The following is a 17297-nucleotide window of genomic DNA, read 5'->3' as shown; positions in this document are numbered from 1 at the left end:
AGAACATGGAGTACAAATTCAGCCAGGCAACTTACAGCCCACCCCCTGATACTTCCTATGGAGAAGGCAGATACCTAAATTCAGATTCTGAATTTGGAGGATTGGTAAACTCCTTAGGCCAGAGTCCCATAGTTCTCCATCATTACATTCCTATATAAAAAACTGGGGGCAGGGTCTAATCAGTCCCACTCCTCCTGGGAGAAGTCTATGGCCACACCTCTGAATGTTACACACCTCTGAGATGACAAATACATTCTTGTTCACCAAAGACTGCCACAGGATGTGAGGGAAATTATTAATACTAGCCACCACTATAGGAAAGAGGGTATTTATACAGTGGAGTTGTTCTGATAGTTTGAGGCTTTGAATGGCTCTAGAAAAGTAAATATTAGGCAACAGCTGTGTGTTTTGTTGTTACATTGAATGGAAAAGAAATATGCCAGCCTCTCACTTTGTAAAAGAACAATTATATATGCGTGAAAAAATATGCTTAAATAAGGCACTCATTCAAGTTCTAAATTACATATTTCATGTACTAAACGCAAGAGAAGTTCTTGAAAGGAGGCAATCAGATGCTTTAAAGGTAAGATAACCTTTACAATGGGAAAATAAAGTTTGGGCAGGTGTATGTGGAGATGAAAACAATATGATTTATTTGGACAAATATGTGCTTACAGAAGAAATGTTCTTACTGAAAATGGAACAAAAGAGGTAAACAACCTTGACATTTTCCTGTGATGTGCCTTATTTACATTTATTTCAGACTAAGACATCTAGTCAGATTCAAGGGTAAACATGAATTAGCATAACCTTAAGTCCAAACTCTGTCTCAAAATTAAAACCATAATATATCTAAAGATGTTTCTATAATGTCTGTATGTTTTTAAAAAAGCATGCTACTCCTCATTGTTGATGTCAATATTGTGATAGTTGCATATTCAGAATCACACATGCTGTAGGAAAAAAATTCAGCCAATACTACATTAATTTACCATGAATCAAGATTTATTCGTAGCTTTTCTGAATTTGCTTTGAAACAAAAAAACAAAACCCAAACAAACATCCCCCTGTAAAAAATCCTCCCACACCGATTCTCTCCAGTATAACTTCTCAGAACTCTTATGACTTTGCCACGCTCATTACAATGGTAGTTTTTCCCCAGGATAATTCTGTAGGTTTGAAATACTGCAGAAAGTCACTCTATGTTAAGTTCATTTATAGGGTTGCTTTTTCTCCTTAGAAGAGTATTTAAGAATTTAATAAATATTGCATGGTACATGAAGGCATTCCCAAATCATTGTTTGTATGACTTTCCTTCATTATGAATTTTCTGATGTCCAGGAAAAAGTACACCCTTACCCATGTGTTCTGTCCTGTCCTGAGCTGACAGATGCAGAATGAGACCTAATCTCTAAAAGTTTTCTCACATTTATTGGACATGTATCCTTTCCTGATAGGAATTTACAAATGTAGATTAAGGGAATCCTACCAGATGAAGAGTCTTCTTAGTATTGTTTGATTCCATCTTCTGGTATTACAAAAAGAATGAGCAGCTATTAATGGCTTTCCCATACATTCCTTGGGTTTTTCTCCAGAATACTGAATAAAGCAGAGACCACATTTCATCACAATAAGCACATTCACATAAGGCTTCTTTCCAAGAGTTCTCTGAAGTCAAAGTAAGGCATTAGCTGCTTTTTTTTTTTTTTAATCCATACATTCTTAGGTTTTCTCTACAGTGTGAATTCCCTGGTGTTCAGCAAGGAATGAGTGGTAGTTAAATGAATTTTCATATTCATAGGGGTTCTCTAGTGTGTGTGTTCTCTGATGTTTAGTAAGGTTTGAGCTCCAGCTGAAGGATTTATTGCATACCTTACATACATAGGGCTTCTCCCCAGTATGAGTTATCTGATGTAGAATGAGGGAAAAGCTCCGACTAAAGGTTTTGTCACATTCAGTACATGCATAGGGCTTTTCTCCAGTATGAATTCTCATATGTTGTACAAGGGATGCATGCCACGTGAAAACTTTACCACATTCATCACATTCATAGAGCTTTTCTCCAGCATGAATTCTCTGATGTTTAATAAGGAATGAGTGGCAACGGAAGGCTTTACTGCATTCATTACATTCATAGGGGGTTTTGGAGGTATGGACACTCTGATGCCGGGAAAGGTGTGAAGAACGGCGAAATGCCTTCCCACACTCAATGCATTCATAAGGTTTCTCTCCAGTGTGTGTAATCTGATGGCGAATGAGTTCAGAGCCACTGCTAAAGGCCTTCCCACATCTCCTACATACATACTGTTTCTTTCCTATGTGAATTCTCTGATGTCGAGTGAGGTTTGAGGCACGGCTAAAGGCCTTTCCACATTCGGTACATTCATAGGGTTTCTCCCCAGTATGTGTTCTCTGATGTTCAATGAGGAATGATAAGTAACTGAATGTTTTATTACAGTCTTTACACTCATGGGGTTTCTTTCCCGTATGTATCATCTGATGTTTTACGAGGTTTGAGATCTGGCTAAAGGTTTTCCCACATTCCTTACATACATATGGTTTCTCTCCAGTATGAGTTCTCTGATGTAACACAAGGGAAAAGCGCCGACTGAAAGTTTTTCCACATTCATGGCATCCATAGGGTCTCTCCACAGTACTAACATTCATATGTTGAGACAGGGCTTCTTGATGGGAAACTGTCACTTGCCTGATATATCCCTGATTTCCCTGCAGCATCTCAGTATCACCCTCACATTTCCAGCCTTCTTTAAAATTGGAATACTCAAGGCCTTGGCTTAGAAATCTTTCAAATGAAAGATTTGAAGATCTTATCAAATACTGGGATGAATCATCTTCGTATATGACATTTTTTGGAGAAAACTCTTTGATCTCACCATTTGACTCTGAAGCTGAAAAAACAAAGCAAATGTTTCTTATTTTCTGTGTTGAGTAAAATAAAAGCCACTCCTCCATTTTTAAATGAGAATTACATTGGAAAAAAAAATCTTAGCATTGCATTGCTTTTACAGTTATCATATATGACTCTGAAATCTGAGCAGTAGATCCAGAAATTCAGAAGACATCAAACAGAGGAGAGCTGTAGGTGAATAAGGAGAAGATTAAAAATAAGAAACTGAAGGTGAGGGAAAAACAGAACTATCAGGAAGATAAGTAATTGTAAAGGATAGGTGGTTAATCTTCCTCACCTCCAGGTAAACTTTATTTGCTGCCAGAATGACTTGAAAATGACAATTTCATAATGATGCTAATAGACTACAAGCGTTCCTCAGGTCCCACAAAGAAATGAGATTGTGTTCACTTAGTGCCTTTGGAACATCTTACAGTAACTTATTCTGAATGAATGAATAAAAAGGTTTCTCTGAATATCTTCTAGCATCCTCACTCTACCTCTAACTTCTAAACAGACATGTGAAGCTCAATTTAGGGATAACAGTGTCTTTCCATCAGATGCTTTTGACAGATAAACACAGGATTTTCTCCAGGCTAAATTTTAGTAAAGGATTTTATCATTTTGGGAGAACAGAGTTTTATAATATACAAAAGTTTAAAAAACATATCTTTATTCTTAGGAAATATGTGGAGTTAATGGCTATGATGTATACAATTTATTCCCAAATGTTTCAGGAAAAAAAAATCATATACCAAATGACAAAACAAACAGGGCAAAATATTAGCCATGGGTGAATGTGAGTAAAGGGCATATGGGTATTTTTGCACTATTCTTGCAACTTTTCTGGAAGTTTAAAATTATTTCCAACTTGGTATATAAATTCAACAAAATCCCAATCAAAATCCTGGCAAGTTATTTCACAGATCTCCAACAAACTGATTCTAAAGTTTATACAAAACAGCAAATGACCTAGAATACCTAACACAGCACTGAAGGAGAAGAACAGTCAGAGGACTGACACTTGACTTCAAGACTTCTGTAGCACTACAGTAATCAAGACAGTGCAGCCCTGGTGAAAGACTAGACAAGTAGATCAGTGGAACAGAGTACAGAGCTCAGAACAGACCTGCATAATTATGGTCAACTCATCTTTGACAAAGGAGCAAGGACATCACAAGGGAGCAAATACAGTCTTCTCAACAAATGGTACTGGAACAACTAGATATCCACGTGCGTAAAAGTGAATCTAGATACAGATTTACACTCTTAACAAAAATTAACTCAAAATGGATCACAGACAAAAATGTAAAACACAAAACTATAAAACTCCTAGAAGTTAACAAAGGAGAGAACCTAGATGATGTTAGAGAGTGATGACTTTTTGGGATAACACCAAAGGCACAATCCATGAAAGAGATAATTGATAAGCTGGACTTCATTAAAATTAAAAACCTCTGCTCTGCAAAAGCCAATGTCAAGGGCTTCCCTGGTGGCACAGTAGTTGAGAATCCGCCTGCCAATGCAGGGCACACAGGTTCAAGCCCTGGTCAGGGAAGATCCCACATGCCGTGGAGCAACTAAGCCTGTGTGCCACAACTACTGAAGCCTGAGTGCCTGGAGCCCATGCTCCGCAACAGGAGTGGCCGCTGCGTCGAGAGGCCTACATACCGCAACGAAGAGTAGCCCCTGCTCGCCACAACTAGAGAAAGCCCACGTGCAGCAACAAAGACCCAACACAACCAAAAATAAATAAAATTCATTCATTAATTAAGTTTTTTTTAAAAAAAGCCAATGTCAAGAGAATGAGAAGACAGGATGAGAAGACTGAGAAAAAATAGTTGCAAAATACACATCTGACAAGTTATTACCCAAAATACACAAAGAACTGTTAAAACTCAACAATAAGAAAATGAACAATTCAATTTAAAAACAGGCAAAAGACATGAACAGAAACCTCACCAAAGAAGATTTACAGATCCAAGTAAGAATATGAAAAGACATTCAACATAATGTCATTAGGGAACTGTAAATTAAAATAAGACACCACTTCACACCTATCAAAATGGCCAAACTCCAATTCACCGACAACAACACATGCTAGTGAGGATGTGGAGCAACAGGAACTCTCATCACTGCTGGTGGGGACACAGAATGGTGCAGCCACTTTGGAAGACAGTGTGTCAGTTTCTTATAAAACTGAACATCCTCTTACCATACAATTCAGCAATCACATTCCTTGATATTTACCCAAGTGAATTAAAACTTACATCCACACAAAAACCTGAATGTGGAAGTTTATAGCAGCTTTATTTATAACTGCCAAAACTTAGAAGCAACAAGATGTCCTTCAGTAGGAGAATGGAAAAGTAAACTGTGGTACATCCAGACCATGGGCTATTACTCAGCACTAAAAAAAAAAAAAAAAGTTATCAAGCCATGAAAAGATATAAAGGAATGAGCCTCAAATGCATAATATGAAGTGAAAGAAGCCAATCTGAAAAAGGCAAATATCCTATGAATTCAACTATATGACATTCTGGAAAAGGAAAAACTATGGAAACAGTAAAAAGATCAGTGGTTACCAGGGGTTAGTGGGGAGAGGGGGATGAATAGGCAGAGTACAGAGAATTTTTAGGGCAGTAAAACTATCCTGTATCATACTAACATATGGATACATGTCATTGCACATTTGTCAAAACCCATAGAATGTCCGACACTAAGAATGACACTTAAGGTCAACTATGGACTTTGGGTGATAATGATGTGTCAAGGCAGGTTCATCAATTGTGAAAAATGTACCACTGTGGTGTGGGATGTTGACAGTGGGGAAGACTGGGCAGGGGGATATATAGGAACCCTCTGTACTTTCCATTCAATTTTGCTGTGAACCCAAAACTGCTTGAAAGAAAATAAAGTTTATTAATTTAAAAAAATCATTACAGTATTTTCAGGGAAGGTTTAGAGTATTTTAATTGCTACAGTAAAGACTGAGAGATATAAATATACAAATTCACTAGCATCCCTATAGAAAAACAATATAACTTCTTAGAAAAGAAACTGAAGAAAGTTGCTTAAGAATTAATTCAACAACAGGTGTGCAGGGATTTTACAAAAAAAATTCAAAGTCTTAAGAAGCTGTGCAGATAACTCCTAAATCCTACTTTAGCTCAGCATCACCTGGGAGCTTGTTAAAATGTAAATTCTTGAGTTCCACCCCAAACCTAATAACTTAGAATTTCTGGAGTGGGGCCTGGGGATATGTATTTTAAAATGATCCAAAGGACTAAACTTTGAGAAGAACTGTGATATCTCTCTTAAGCACCAGAATATGATACTCAATTGCTACTCGACTATCCCAGAGACCCAAAACTCAGTAAGTCACAAATTGATATAATCTTTCCCTCCCCTTCAAACTTGTTCATCCTTCTTTTTTTTTTTAAGGAGCTAATAATACCAGCAAAAAGAGTGGTGTCAACCACAATTCCTCAATCTTCTTAATGTCTTTTATCTAGTCAATCACCAGGTCTTTCTGAGTCCACTTCCTCGTTGTTACCGTCTGTATACCTTCTTCCATTCCCTGGACACCCCCAAGGTTCAGGTGATGATTACATCTAGCCTAGGTTATGGCAACAACTCTTAAATGGCTGTGCTGTTTCCTAGTCTCACTTCCAATAAATCTGTTTTCCAAACTGCAGCTAGAATGACCTTACTAAAATGCTCGCCTGCCTGCCTAAAATCTTTTGATGACTCCTTATTAGCCTACGGATGAACTCTAAGTTCATTAATAGGACCTATAAAACACCTGCATGATCTGACCAGTGCTTTCCCTAACCATCCTTAATTCCCACCATTTTCCTCCTTACACTTTATACTTTTGCTCAATCTAGACTGGACTTCATACTCTCATTTTATTAGTATGATCTTTATACATGCTGTAACTTTGCGGTTTTGTTTCAGTTATAAAATATGAATGGCTCCAGTCCTGTAAAGATGGAGTAAGTACACTCCAACCTGGCTCTCCCACTGAATACAAGTGAAAACCATGAACAGAATGCATAAAGCAGCTAGCTGAGAACTCTAAAAAGTAAACGGGGAACTTCCCTGGTGGCGCAGTGGTTAAGAATCTGCCTGCCAATGCAGGGACACCAGTTTGAGCCCTGGTCCGGGAAGATCCCACGTGCCGCGGAGCAACTAAGCCCGTGCACCGCAACTACTGAGCCCGCGCACTGCAACTACTGAAGCCAGCGCACTCTAGGGCCCATCTGCCACAACTACTGAGCCCGGGTGCCAAAACTACTGAGCCTGCATGCCTAGAGCCCGTGCTCCGCAACAAAAGCCATTGCAATGAGAAGCCTGCGCACCACATTGAAGAGTAGCCCCCTCTCGCCACAACTAGAGAAAGCCCATGCACAGCAGTGAAGACTCAATGCAGCCAACAATAAATAAATAAAATTAAAAAATTTTAAAAATCTATTTTAAAAAAAGTAAACGGTAGCAAGCTGCTTGCAGAAGGAAGCCAGAACACAAAGTAACACTGAAATGGTGATGAGTTTCTTGGGTTTTTTTCCCCCCCTCCAGTCTCTCCAGGCCTAAACTCAAATGCAGCCTGAAAGCAGGAACTGGGCAGCAGGTGTGAGAAGAAAGAGCTCCATGAGAAGCCTCTATTTCTGTTCTTAGGAATGGGAAAGGGGAGTCCATACTGGTTAGAGAAATCTTATTGTTTGTTCATTTCTGATTCTCTTCTGCCCAAACCCAAAGCATGTTGCAGCAGCTGTGGCCATACAGGCAATTAAACCTCTAAGGCAGGGTAACCTTCCTCCCTCAGCAGAAAGATCAATGGTCCCAAGAGCAGAGAGGTAATACCCCCCCTTTTTTCTTTTTCTCTCCATCCCCTCGCTGCATGGCTGCAGAGGCAGACAAACTTGCAGGAAGTGCAGAGGGGAAACTACAGGCCTGCCTTTCTATCCAGAAGGCCTGAAAGAGGGGGCCTGGGAGCCAAAAAGGAAAGGGGACATGGTGAAAAAGGGAGTGCAAGAAGATGATCCCATAAAGTTGTGTATGAAATTCTGGGCTCCTCCCTGAGCTGTGCATGCATGGATCTGACCCTAAACAGCACACCTAAAGCTGTGAGAACTGAAACAAAGGGGAACCCGCTGCCTAAGGGGAACCCAGTGCCCAACACCACTAGGAGGTGCATATGGGGACAAATAAGAGAGACCTGAGAAGGCTTTGAAAACTGGACTGTCATTGGAACCACATTCACAGAAGACAGGTTAGAACTGTGGCTTCAACTTACGCATATCGACAGCCTGCTTAAAGTTAACATCTCAACAGGATTTAAATAAGACCCAAAGTCTTCATACTTAAAAAAAAAAGTTACAAGTCAAAGTTATAGGACATAGAGAGAAACAAGAATTTCATCATCCCACAGGGGAAAGACAATCCAATTATAAAACAAATTTATGGAGTATTTATATATGGACAGTGCATTAAAATGAAATTAAGCAAAACTTAATTTTGATGTGAAAATATTTCAGTGATGTAGAAAACATCCCTATACTTTATACATGATAGTGAAGTACTGTGTAGTGAAATATCAAGGTATCTGTAAATTACATTATTCAGCAAAAAAAGGGATGAGGTGAGGCAAATACAGTAAAATGTTATCCATTATTAAACCCATAACTAAGACTGTATAGATTTATGCAAAGATAGAAAAATAGAAAAACAAAAACTAGAGAACCCAGAAACATGCGCAAAAACTGACACTTAACTTATGACAAACCAGTGAAGGAAAGGACAGACATGTCAATAAATGGTGCCTCGAGAACTGGATGTCCATGCAGAAGAGACCAAAACTGACCACTAAGTCACATGACACACAAAAATAAATCCAAAGTTGACCATGTATCTAAATGTGAATGCAAAGTGACGTTTTAAAGAGAAAATCTAGGAAAATGTCATCATGACCTCATGGTAGGGAAAAATTTCTTAAACAGATCAAAAAAAAATATATATATATAGGGACTTCCCTGGCGGTCCAGTGGTTAAGACTCCGCACTTCCACTGCAGTGGGCAAGGGTCTGATTCCCTGATCAGAGAACCAAGATACCGCATGCTGCACGGCACAGCACAGCCGAAAAAAAAGAATACTAATCATAAAGGAAAAGACTGACAAATCTGACTATACTAGAATTAAGAGTCTCTGTTCATTAAAAGAGGTTTTAAGGAGAAAAGCCAGCCACAGGTAAGAGGAGGTGTTTGTAGTGAATATAATTACAATGATTTGTATCCAAAACATACAACTCCTACAAAACAAGAAAAAGATGGAGAATCCAATAGATAAATGAGCAAAAACCTTCAAGAAGCACTTCATAAATGAGGGTATCTAAATAATAAACATATGAAAAGGTGCTCAACGTCATTAGTAACTGGAGAAATGCACGTTTAAACCAGAATAAGCTACCACTGCACACTCTCCTGATGGGTGAAGAGCATGATGCCTGGCAGTACAGGGCATTTGGTAAACATGGGGAGCAGCAAGAGGAACCCCCTTACTGTGTCTGTGGAAGTGTAAGTCAGTAAAAGCACTTTGGAAAACATTCTGGCATCATCTAATGTGTGAAAGAGATACATTATCCTCTGACTCAGCAATTCCAGTCCTAGACATAAACCACAGGAACCCTGTGCCAGGAGGTACCAGGACCCAAGGACAAGAGCAACATTGCTTACAATAGCCCTAAACTGCAAACAACCCAAGAAGCCATCAATAACAGAATGGATACAAACTACTAGATGAGTATGCAAAATGCATGAATATTAAAAATAATTTTGAGAGAAGCAAATTAATATATACATTATGATCCCCTCTATATAAAGTTCATAAACATACAAACCTAAACTAGTGACTAGAAACACCAACAGTTGATAAAGCTATAAAGAAAACCAAGGAAGCTACTACCATTAAAGATTACCTTTGCAGGGGGCGAGGTGGGGGGGTGGGTGACTGGGACAAGCACCCGAAGAGCTCTTAGGGACCTGGCAGTGCTGTGTCGACTGACCTGAGTGGTGGTTACATGGGTGCCTTATAATAATTTAAGCTGCACATTTACGTTTTATGCATTGTCTGTGAGCTATTTCCCTTTTCCAAAAAGGTACTGGAAGAAACACACAAAAATTCTAAGAGCTGTATTAAAGTAGTAGAATTAGAGGCAATTTTTCCATGTTTCCCCTTTACCTCACTTCCCTTGTACATAGTTTTATGGGTTTTATTACTTTCAAAACATTTAGAAAAGAACATTTTTCTTCAACTCATCCTTTCACGAGGAAGTCTCTGGGCACTTGTCCCACCTCGTGACTTCAGCTCACACAGGGCTCTTTCCACATCCTTCCTCCTGAAGGTCTCGCTCTCACAGCCAGAGCTTGGTTTTCAAGGCATCCTCTGTTCCCTCACTAGTCCTACCATTAGTTGCTTCTCCATAAACATAAGTATTCCCCTGTTATCTCGAGAGGACCACTCCCTAAAGGCCAGTATACTTCCATTAGAGGTTTGCTTCAGAATCAACTATAGAACTTATGGAAATTGTCATAAACACATATAATTTAGGCTCCAAAGACCTTCTATGTCAGAATCTTCAAGCACGGTGCATGGCCGTATTTATTTTTAAAGAGCTTCACCAGCAATTTTATTTCAACCTAAGGTGAAGAAGGCTTTCAGAGCCCTTCTCAATCAACCTCATTGCTTCTGTTTTTCTTTCTTAATATAAGATTCCCACATCCCTACTTGGAATTTTTTTCTAAGATATATTCCAATGGTTTGTTGCACCTCTTCACTTGGAAATACCATCCTCTACTCACACCATGCATATCTCAAACTAATTCACCACGTTTTGTTTTAAACTGACCCTTTTCCTGTCTTTTATATTTCTATTACTACTATCCCTATCCAAATTACCCAGGTCTATAACACCAACTGGAAATTCCTTTCTTCTCATCGTTGAACTGCGAACTTGAGGACCTCTAACAAAGTTATTTACAGACCCAATTTATCTCACTATGCCATGCCTTCTACTCTCTGAGGCATACCACCTAAGAGAAAGTCTTAACAATATTAAAACTTCAATAAATATCATTAAAATAGGGACCTCCCTGGTGATCCAGTGGTAAAGAATCCGCCTTACAATGCAGGGGACGTGAGGTTCGATCCCTGGTCAGGGAACTAAAATCCCACATGCCGCGGGGCAACTAAGCCTGCGCGCCACAGCTACTGAGCTCACGCGCCTCAACTAGAGCCCACCTGCCGCAAACTACAGAGCCCACGCACTCTGGAACCCGCGCACCACAATGATGAGCCCAGGTGCTGCAACGAAAGATCCCACATGCCTCAACGAAGATCCCGCATGCCAAAATTAAGACCCAACACAGCCAAAAATAAATAAACCTTTTTAAAAAATTGTTAAAATAACACATGACTGAAAGAATAAACCCATCAATTAACCAAAGTGTAATGAATCACTTTTTCAAGAGGGTTAGAACATCAGTATAAAGAAAAATATATATACCTTTTAATTTAGACAATGGAAACATATAAGTCAATTTTTAAAAAGAAAGGGAAGAGAAACCAAAGAGAAATAAAATTCAGAGTCCAGACAGAGCTAATAATGAAAAGAAGGGACACATCTATCTGTGAGAAAGTGAGGAAAGGATGAGAACTGAAGGCAGACAGGTAAGTGGGTGTGAGTGGTCCCCTTGCTGTGGGCAAGACTTTACAGTCCCTGTATCTCCAGTACCTTTAAAGGAAAACTTTCCATCCAGCATATAACAAAGTACTGCTTTCTCATTGACTGGGTGGGTTGTTATTTTAAAAACTTCCCCACCAGCTTCTAACTCACTCACCTGAAAACAGACCTCTGCTCGCATCTTTCCCCAGCCACGGCTCTTTCCCTTGCTCCAGTAAGGAAACCACATGTGGCTTAGAAATGTTAAGACCTGCTTGCGGAAATGAAATAAATTCACAATTAGTCCCTGAATCCTTACGAAAGAGGAGCCGTTATTAGAAATGCCAGATGTAAGTATGAAAGATTTCTAAAGATTAGGTGAAGTTCTAATTCCCCTCTTAAAAGCTAATAAAGGACTTCCCTGGCTGTCCAGTGGTTAAGACTCTACACTTCCACTGCAGGGGGCTCAGGTTCGATCCCCTTGTCAGGGAAGTTCCCATGCCATGCAGTGCAGCCAAAAAAAAAAAAGAAAAGCTAAAACAAACAAACAAACAAAAAAAACTTACCTCCCTTGGGAATGTTCAGCCAGGTAATCAAGATTCGCAACAGCCATCCTAAAGGTCAAATTCTGACTGAGGGGAGATGAGAAGAAATACCTACCCAGTGAGACCAGGTGGCCATAGTTCTCCAACATTACATGTCTGTACAAATCTCTTTGAGCAGGCTGGAGCCATTCCCACTCCTCCCGGGAGAAGTCTACGGCCACATCTCTGAATGTCACTGACCCCTGAAATGACACACAGACATCTGCACAACCAGCACCCATGCTCCCAAAGGCTCTGATCAAGGAGTGAAATGAGTCCCACTGTGTATGGTGGACAGTGTATACAAGTAGCGCAATGACAGTTTTCAAGATTCTGAGTAATTATTAAGAGTATAAGGAAGACACTAGTTGTTTTGTTTTACTGTATAATTGGAGAAAAGACGAAAAAATATACATGCTTTGTCCTGAGATAATTTACAATTTTGTGGAAGATAAAGGACTATACATGTGAACAACATGAATTTCTGGCTTTGGTTGCAAAAATTCTTAAGATCTCACCACGCTTTATGAATAATGAAGACAATCCCTTTACGTGTAATAGGGAGAGTATATTTTCCTTAATACCAGCCTATTTTAATATGAGCTGGCAAGAATTTCTTCGTAGGCACAACTGGCTGTAGCAGACAGCAGCAGCTCCCGATTAAGGGGTACACATTCAAGTTTACCACAGCTAACCCCGTTTCTGAAGAAATAGCTGTGATACTTAGCAATGTCGCCGAACAAGACGCTGAAGGCTACAGTACAAGGGCCTCCCAGGGTGGAACCTGCAGCTTCTTCCCTTGGGTTCAGGATGAGTAATAAGCCCCTGTTTGCAGCCTGGTTTTACAGCACCTGAGTGACCCACATAGCTGTTAGGCATGAACAGGGATTTTTAAAAGTCCCAAACTAGTAACAGCCCCAGAGGTATGACAGTTATATTTTACAGTTTAAAAAAAATTTTAAGTGCCTATAATCTGTTATAGATTACTGACTAATAAAAGAAGCTGTTTCCTAATGTAAACAGTAGGCTCTCCAGAACGGAAGGAAACTGGACTTCCAGCAAAAGTTGAAGAGCCTCTGGCTTTGGAGACAAGTATGACAGAAAGTAGGACAGAGAAGTGACACTAAAACCAGATGGACTAATTTGGAAGGGCTGGTCTTCTTATCCCCGACCTCTGTGAAGCACAATTGCCAGCCACGCATTTAGCCTCCACCAAAACAACAATAATCAGGGTTCCTTGCTAGAGAAACTTCACGTCTTGCCTAAAAAATGAGCTCGGTGAGTTCGGAGATTTTGTTTTGCTCCCCGCTGATCCCCAGGACCTAGGAAGCGCCGTGCAGGAGAATCACGTGGAAGGACTGTTAACGTGCAGACTGCCAACCCGCACACGCACAGGTTCGGGTTCACAAGGCTGGGGTGAGGCTCGAGAATACCCAAGTCCAGCAAGTTACCAGGTGATGCCGACAGAGCTGATCCAGGATCACGCACTGAGACCGCTGATGCAGGCGTGAAAGGAGACGCCCAACGGAAGCAGGAGTCAGCGAATGAACGGCAGCGGGGGCGAGGGCAGAGAGTGAAGCCCTCCACGTTCCAATTCCGGGGAAAGGAGGCGCAGGACAGCCCGCTCTAAGACCCGGCCGCCCGGTCAGCGCCCGCCCCGCGACCGGCCCCGCCTGCCCTCCCACGTCCTCTTAGGCGCCAGAAGGGCGGCAGGGGGAGGAAAGCCTGTGTTCCCTGTCCGGAAAACACAGTCGCGCTGAGGAAGAAAGGAAACACCAGCTCACCTGAGACATGGCTCACGGCAGGGCCCGCGGAGAACCGAGCGTGGAAGGCCGAGCTGGCGGGGAGAGCGACAAGCTGACGCGCGGGCCGGCGCCCGGGCTCCGCATCCACCGCCCTCGTCACGAGGGTCAGGGACGCCCGCGACAGCTCCCTCCCCGCCGCGGCGGGGGCTCCGAGCCTGGGCCCGACCCGCGCCCCCAGCGCCGCTGCCTTTAACGGAGCCGCAGCTGGGGCGTCTCCTCCGCGCTGCTGGCCGGGCAACCAAGGCTTCCCAAGCTCGGGGCAGGACCACCGCCCCCGGCCCCCCGGGCCCCGGCGCGGACAGGCTCGGGCAGGGCGGGCCCTTCCCCTACCTCGGCCCGCGCAAGCAAGGCTCTCGGCTCTGCGACGGGGACCCCGAACCAGCGTCCCGCAAACTGCGCCTTCCGGAGCCTCAGAGACCGACCGCGACCAGGCCGCGGGCCTCAGACAGCTCTCCTTCCCAGGACCCACCGCGGCCTCGGCGCGTCGCGGGCAGAGTGCCCGCCCCACTCCCTACAACTCCCAGGACACCCCGCGCCCGTAACAGGGAGAACGGGGGTCTCAGACAACTACACTTCCCAGGGTCCACTGCGGCCTCAAACTGAGGCCTAGCCGTCCACGCTCGGACTACAACTCCCAGAACCGACTGCGGCCCCAGCCGTTCCATTCAGGACCTCCAGCCCCGGCCACGGCAGTAGCAGCCCCCGCAGCCCTGAGGAGTCACTACTCTCAGAGCCTGGAGCCCCGCGGGGCGGCCCAGCCATGGCGGCCTGGACGGCGACCGCCCGCACGCTGAGGCCAGACTGGCGACCTGTCCGCATGAGCAGAGGAGGCAGCCGGGCTCCCCTTGCAGCCCTGCCGTGGGAGTCCGCGATTCCTGGGGGCTTCCTTCTCCCTGCGCTGGTGGCTCGGTCCCGAGCACGGGGGAGGTCTGGGGACTAAGCACCTACAGAGCTCCAAGCCCAGGGGATGGGAGGCCGGGTGCAAGCTTTGTATTGAAATGGAAGGGTTAGGAGAGAGACTGGGCCCGCTGAATCATGGAATATTGTTCTAAGTGGAGCCAACAGTTTATGAGTTTATGAAAAAAAGATTAGAGACAACAAAGGAAAATGTGTTATCAAACAAACCTTGTGTCCACTCACCTGCCCGCAGTAAAGCCGATCTACTGACACTGGGTTGTGATGAAGGAAAGTGCAGCGTTTATTGCAGGCGCCAAGAAGGAGTCCAGGGAACTAGTGCTTAAAAGGCCTGAACTCCCAGAAGGCTTTCAGGGAAAGGTTTTTAAAGACGGGATGAGGGAGGGGGGGTTGTGGGGTGTGTGATCGGCTCTTGGACCTTCTTCTGATTGGTTGGTGGGGAGGTCATCAGGAGTCAACATCATTGACCTTCTGGTTCCATCTGTTCTTCGGTCTACGGTGGGCAGCCTACAGTTTACTTCTCCCAGCTGATAGGGGTTTCAGAGCTGCAAAACAGCTCAAAGGACACGGCTCAGAATAGTATCTACAGCCCTTGAGGAGGAACTAAAGTTCCTTGACTTTGTTGAATAGCTAAACTATTATTATTTTGTCTTGCTTGACTATTTTCCTTTCTTTCTGCATTTTCTCACTTCTCTGATTAAATTTGTTCTTTGGAACTTGGGGAAGGCCTAGGAGGCTAAAGTTTTTCTACAAATAAGAGGCAGGTGGAGAATGAGGTGGGGCGGGGAGAGTCTGTCCTGGGAAGGCCCCATGGGGTCCTGCTTGGTTACAGTCCAGTATAAAAGCTGGAAGAGAAAAAAGGAAGAAAGAAATTCACTGGCCTGGTGAAAAGAGGTCAAAGGAGAGGTGGCTTGAAAGGAAGAGACTGAAAAAGTAAGCATCCTTGTGAAGGAATGTTCATGCTGTGAAGTGACAAGACAATGAAGAGTTTTAAAGAGGCTGTGACGTCTCATGTGCAGTGTGGTGCAGAGTGGTAAGGGTGAACCAACAGGAAGAAGGACTTGAGCCAGGAAGGCCACTGAAGGCAGTGCTTCTGTATCCTGGGGCCCGGGAACTGGGGCTACGGAAGACTGATTCAGGAAACAATTTAAAAGAAGAATGTAAAGGACCTGGTAATGAATTGGATACATGGAGGAACTAGGTTTCTTGCTTGGGTGAAATGCTTCCAGAAGTACATTCTTTAAAACCGCTTCTACCACTGTTATCCACTCTCATGACTTCAACTTCCACTTATACAACTTGCCCAGATATTTTGGTTAATCATCGTATTTCACTATGACGATAAAACACAGGATAAGACAAGTTTAGGATAGAAGAAATGGATTCATTCGGGACATGTTGAGATCAGCGTGTCCGTGTTTAATCTTAACTACTAATCTTGTCCAAAATATTATTTCTCACCTGCAATCTTGCTATAACTTCACATCAAATTCCTCCAAATCTTTTCTTTATACAGAAGTCAGCCTCACGTTTATAAAAGCAATTCCAAATATATTCCTCTGCTTAATATAATACGATGGCTTTTGATTGGTCTGAAGTAAAGGAAAAAGTCCCTAACATGGTCCTCAGTACTCAGCATGATCTTACCCCTGTCTTGTCAAGCTCTTCTTATGGTATTTCCCTCCTCTCTGACTGTGCTAACCTTCTTTCCCTATATACCATACATCGCAGGACCTTTGAGCATGTTAATTTTCTCTAACCCTGAAAAGGTTATCTATCCCTTCATACAATAACATAATTAGTACATTTCAGTTTATCCTTCATATTTCAGCTCAAGCAACTCTTACTCAGAGAAGTGTTCTCTGATCCCAGTGTGATCTCCGAATAAGGTTCCTTTGACTGTAAACTCTCCTTGAATCCTATACTTATTCTCTTTATCATTTACAATAATTTGCAATTGTATTTGTAATTATTTATGTGTATTTATGATTATTTGTTAGTAATTATCTTCCTCACTAGCTTATAAGCACTATGAGATACACCCATAGCTAGCACATTGCTTGCCACAGAGGGCTCAATGAATGACAAATGGACAGCACCAAAATTTAATATTGTTGCATGGTGAGTGAAAATATCTTGCTTTAATGTACTTTTTGCGATACTAAACAACTGTTTATTGACTAGGTCTTATTTATCTTGTGTGAAATACCTGTTCATGTCCTTTGCCTGTTTTTCCATTAGGATCCCTGTGTTTTTATTATTGATTTGTAGGAGTTCTTAGTGTGGTGGGATTTTATAACTTTCATATGTATGTTTCAGATACAGCATATTCTCAAAAGTCATTACCTGTATATTCCCTTTGGGG

The 17297-nt window shown here is 42.3% G+C and overlaps 1 protein-coding gene across 7 annotated transcripts; it reads right to left on the bottom strand.

The window, feature by feature from the left end:
- Positions 1–987: 987 nt before the first annotated feature.
- ZNF140 (zinc finger protein 140) lies at positions 988–14480 on the bottom strand. 7 transcript variants are annotated; one of them, XM_027125246.1, is made up of 5 exons: positions 14348–14480; positions 13997–14049; positions 12289–13063; positions 11807–11902; positions 988–2909 (listed from the first exon to the last, which is right to left on the bottom strand). In XM_027125246.1, the coding sequence occupies exons 3-5, from the start codon at positions 12452–12454 to the stop codon at positions 1723–1725; spliced, it is 1449 nt and encodes a 482-aa protein (XP_026981047.1). In that variant the 5' UTR covers positions 12455–13063; positions 13997–14049; positions 14348–14480; the 3' UTR covers positions 988–1722. The 7 variants fall into 7 exon arrangements, with proteins under 7 accessions (XP_026981047.1, XP_026981048.1, XP_026981049.1 ...); XM_027125247.1 differs by having other exon boundaries at positions 11807–11899; XM_027125248.1 differs by having other exon boundaries at positions 12289–12415.
- Between the last annotated feature and the right edge of the window lie 2817 nt (positions 14481–17297).

Source organism: Aethalodelphis obliquidens, unplaced genomic scaffold (genome assembly GCF_003676395.1).
Source record: "Aethalodelphis obliquidens isolate GAN/ISIS:26980383/991018 unplaced genomic scaffold, ASM367639v1 scaffold28, whole genome shotgun sequence".
In the NCBI taxonomy this organism is placed as follows: Eukaryota; Metazoa; Chordata; class Mammalia; order Artiodactyla; family Delphinidae; genus Aethalodelphis; species Aethalodelphis obliquidens.
The sequence above is the reverse complement of the archived record's forward strand: the minus strand, read 5'-3'. Positions and strand labels throughout refer to the sequence as shown.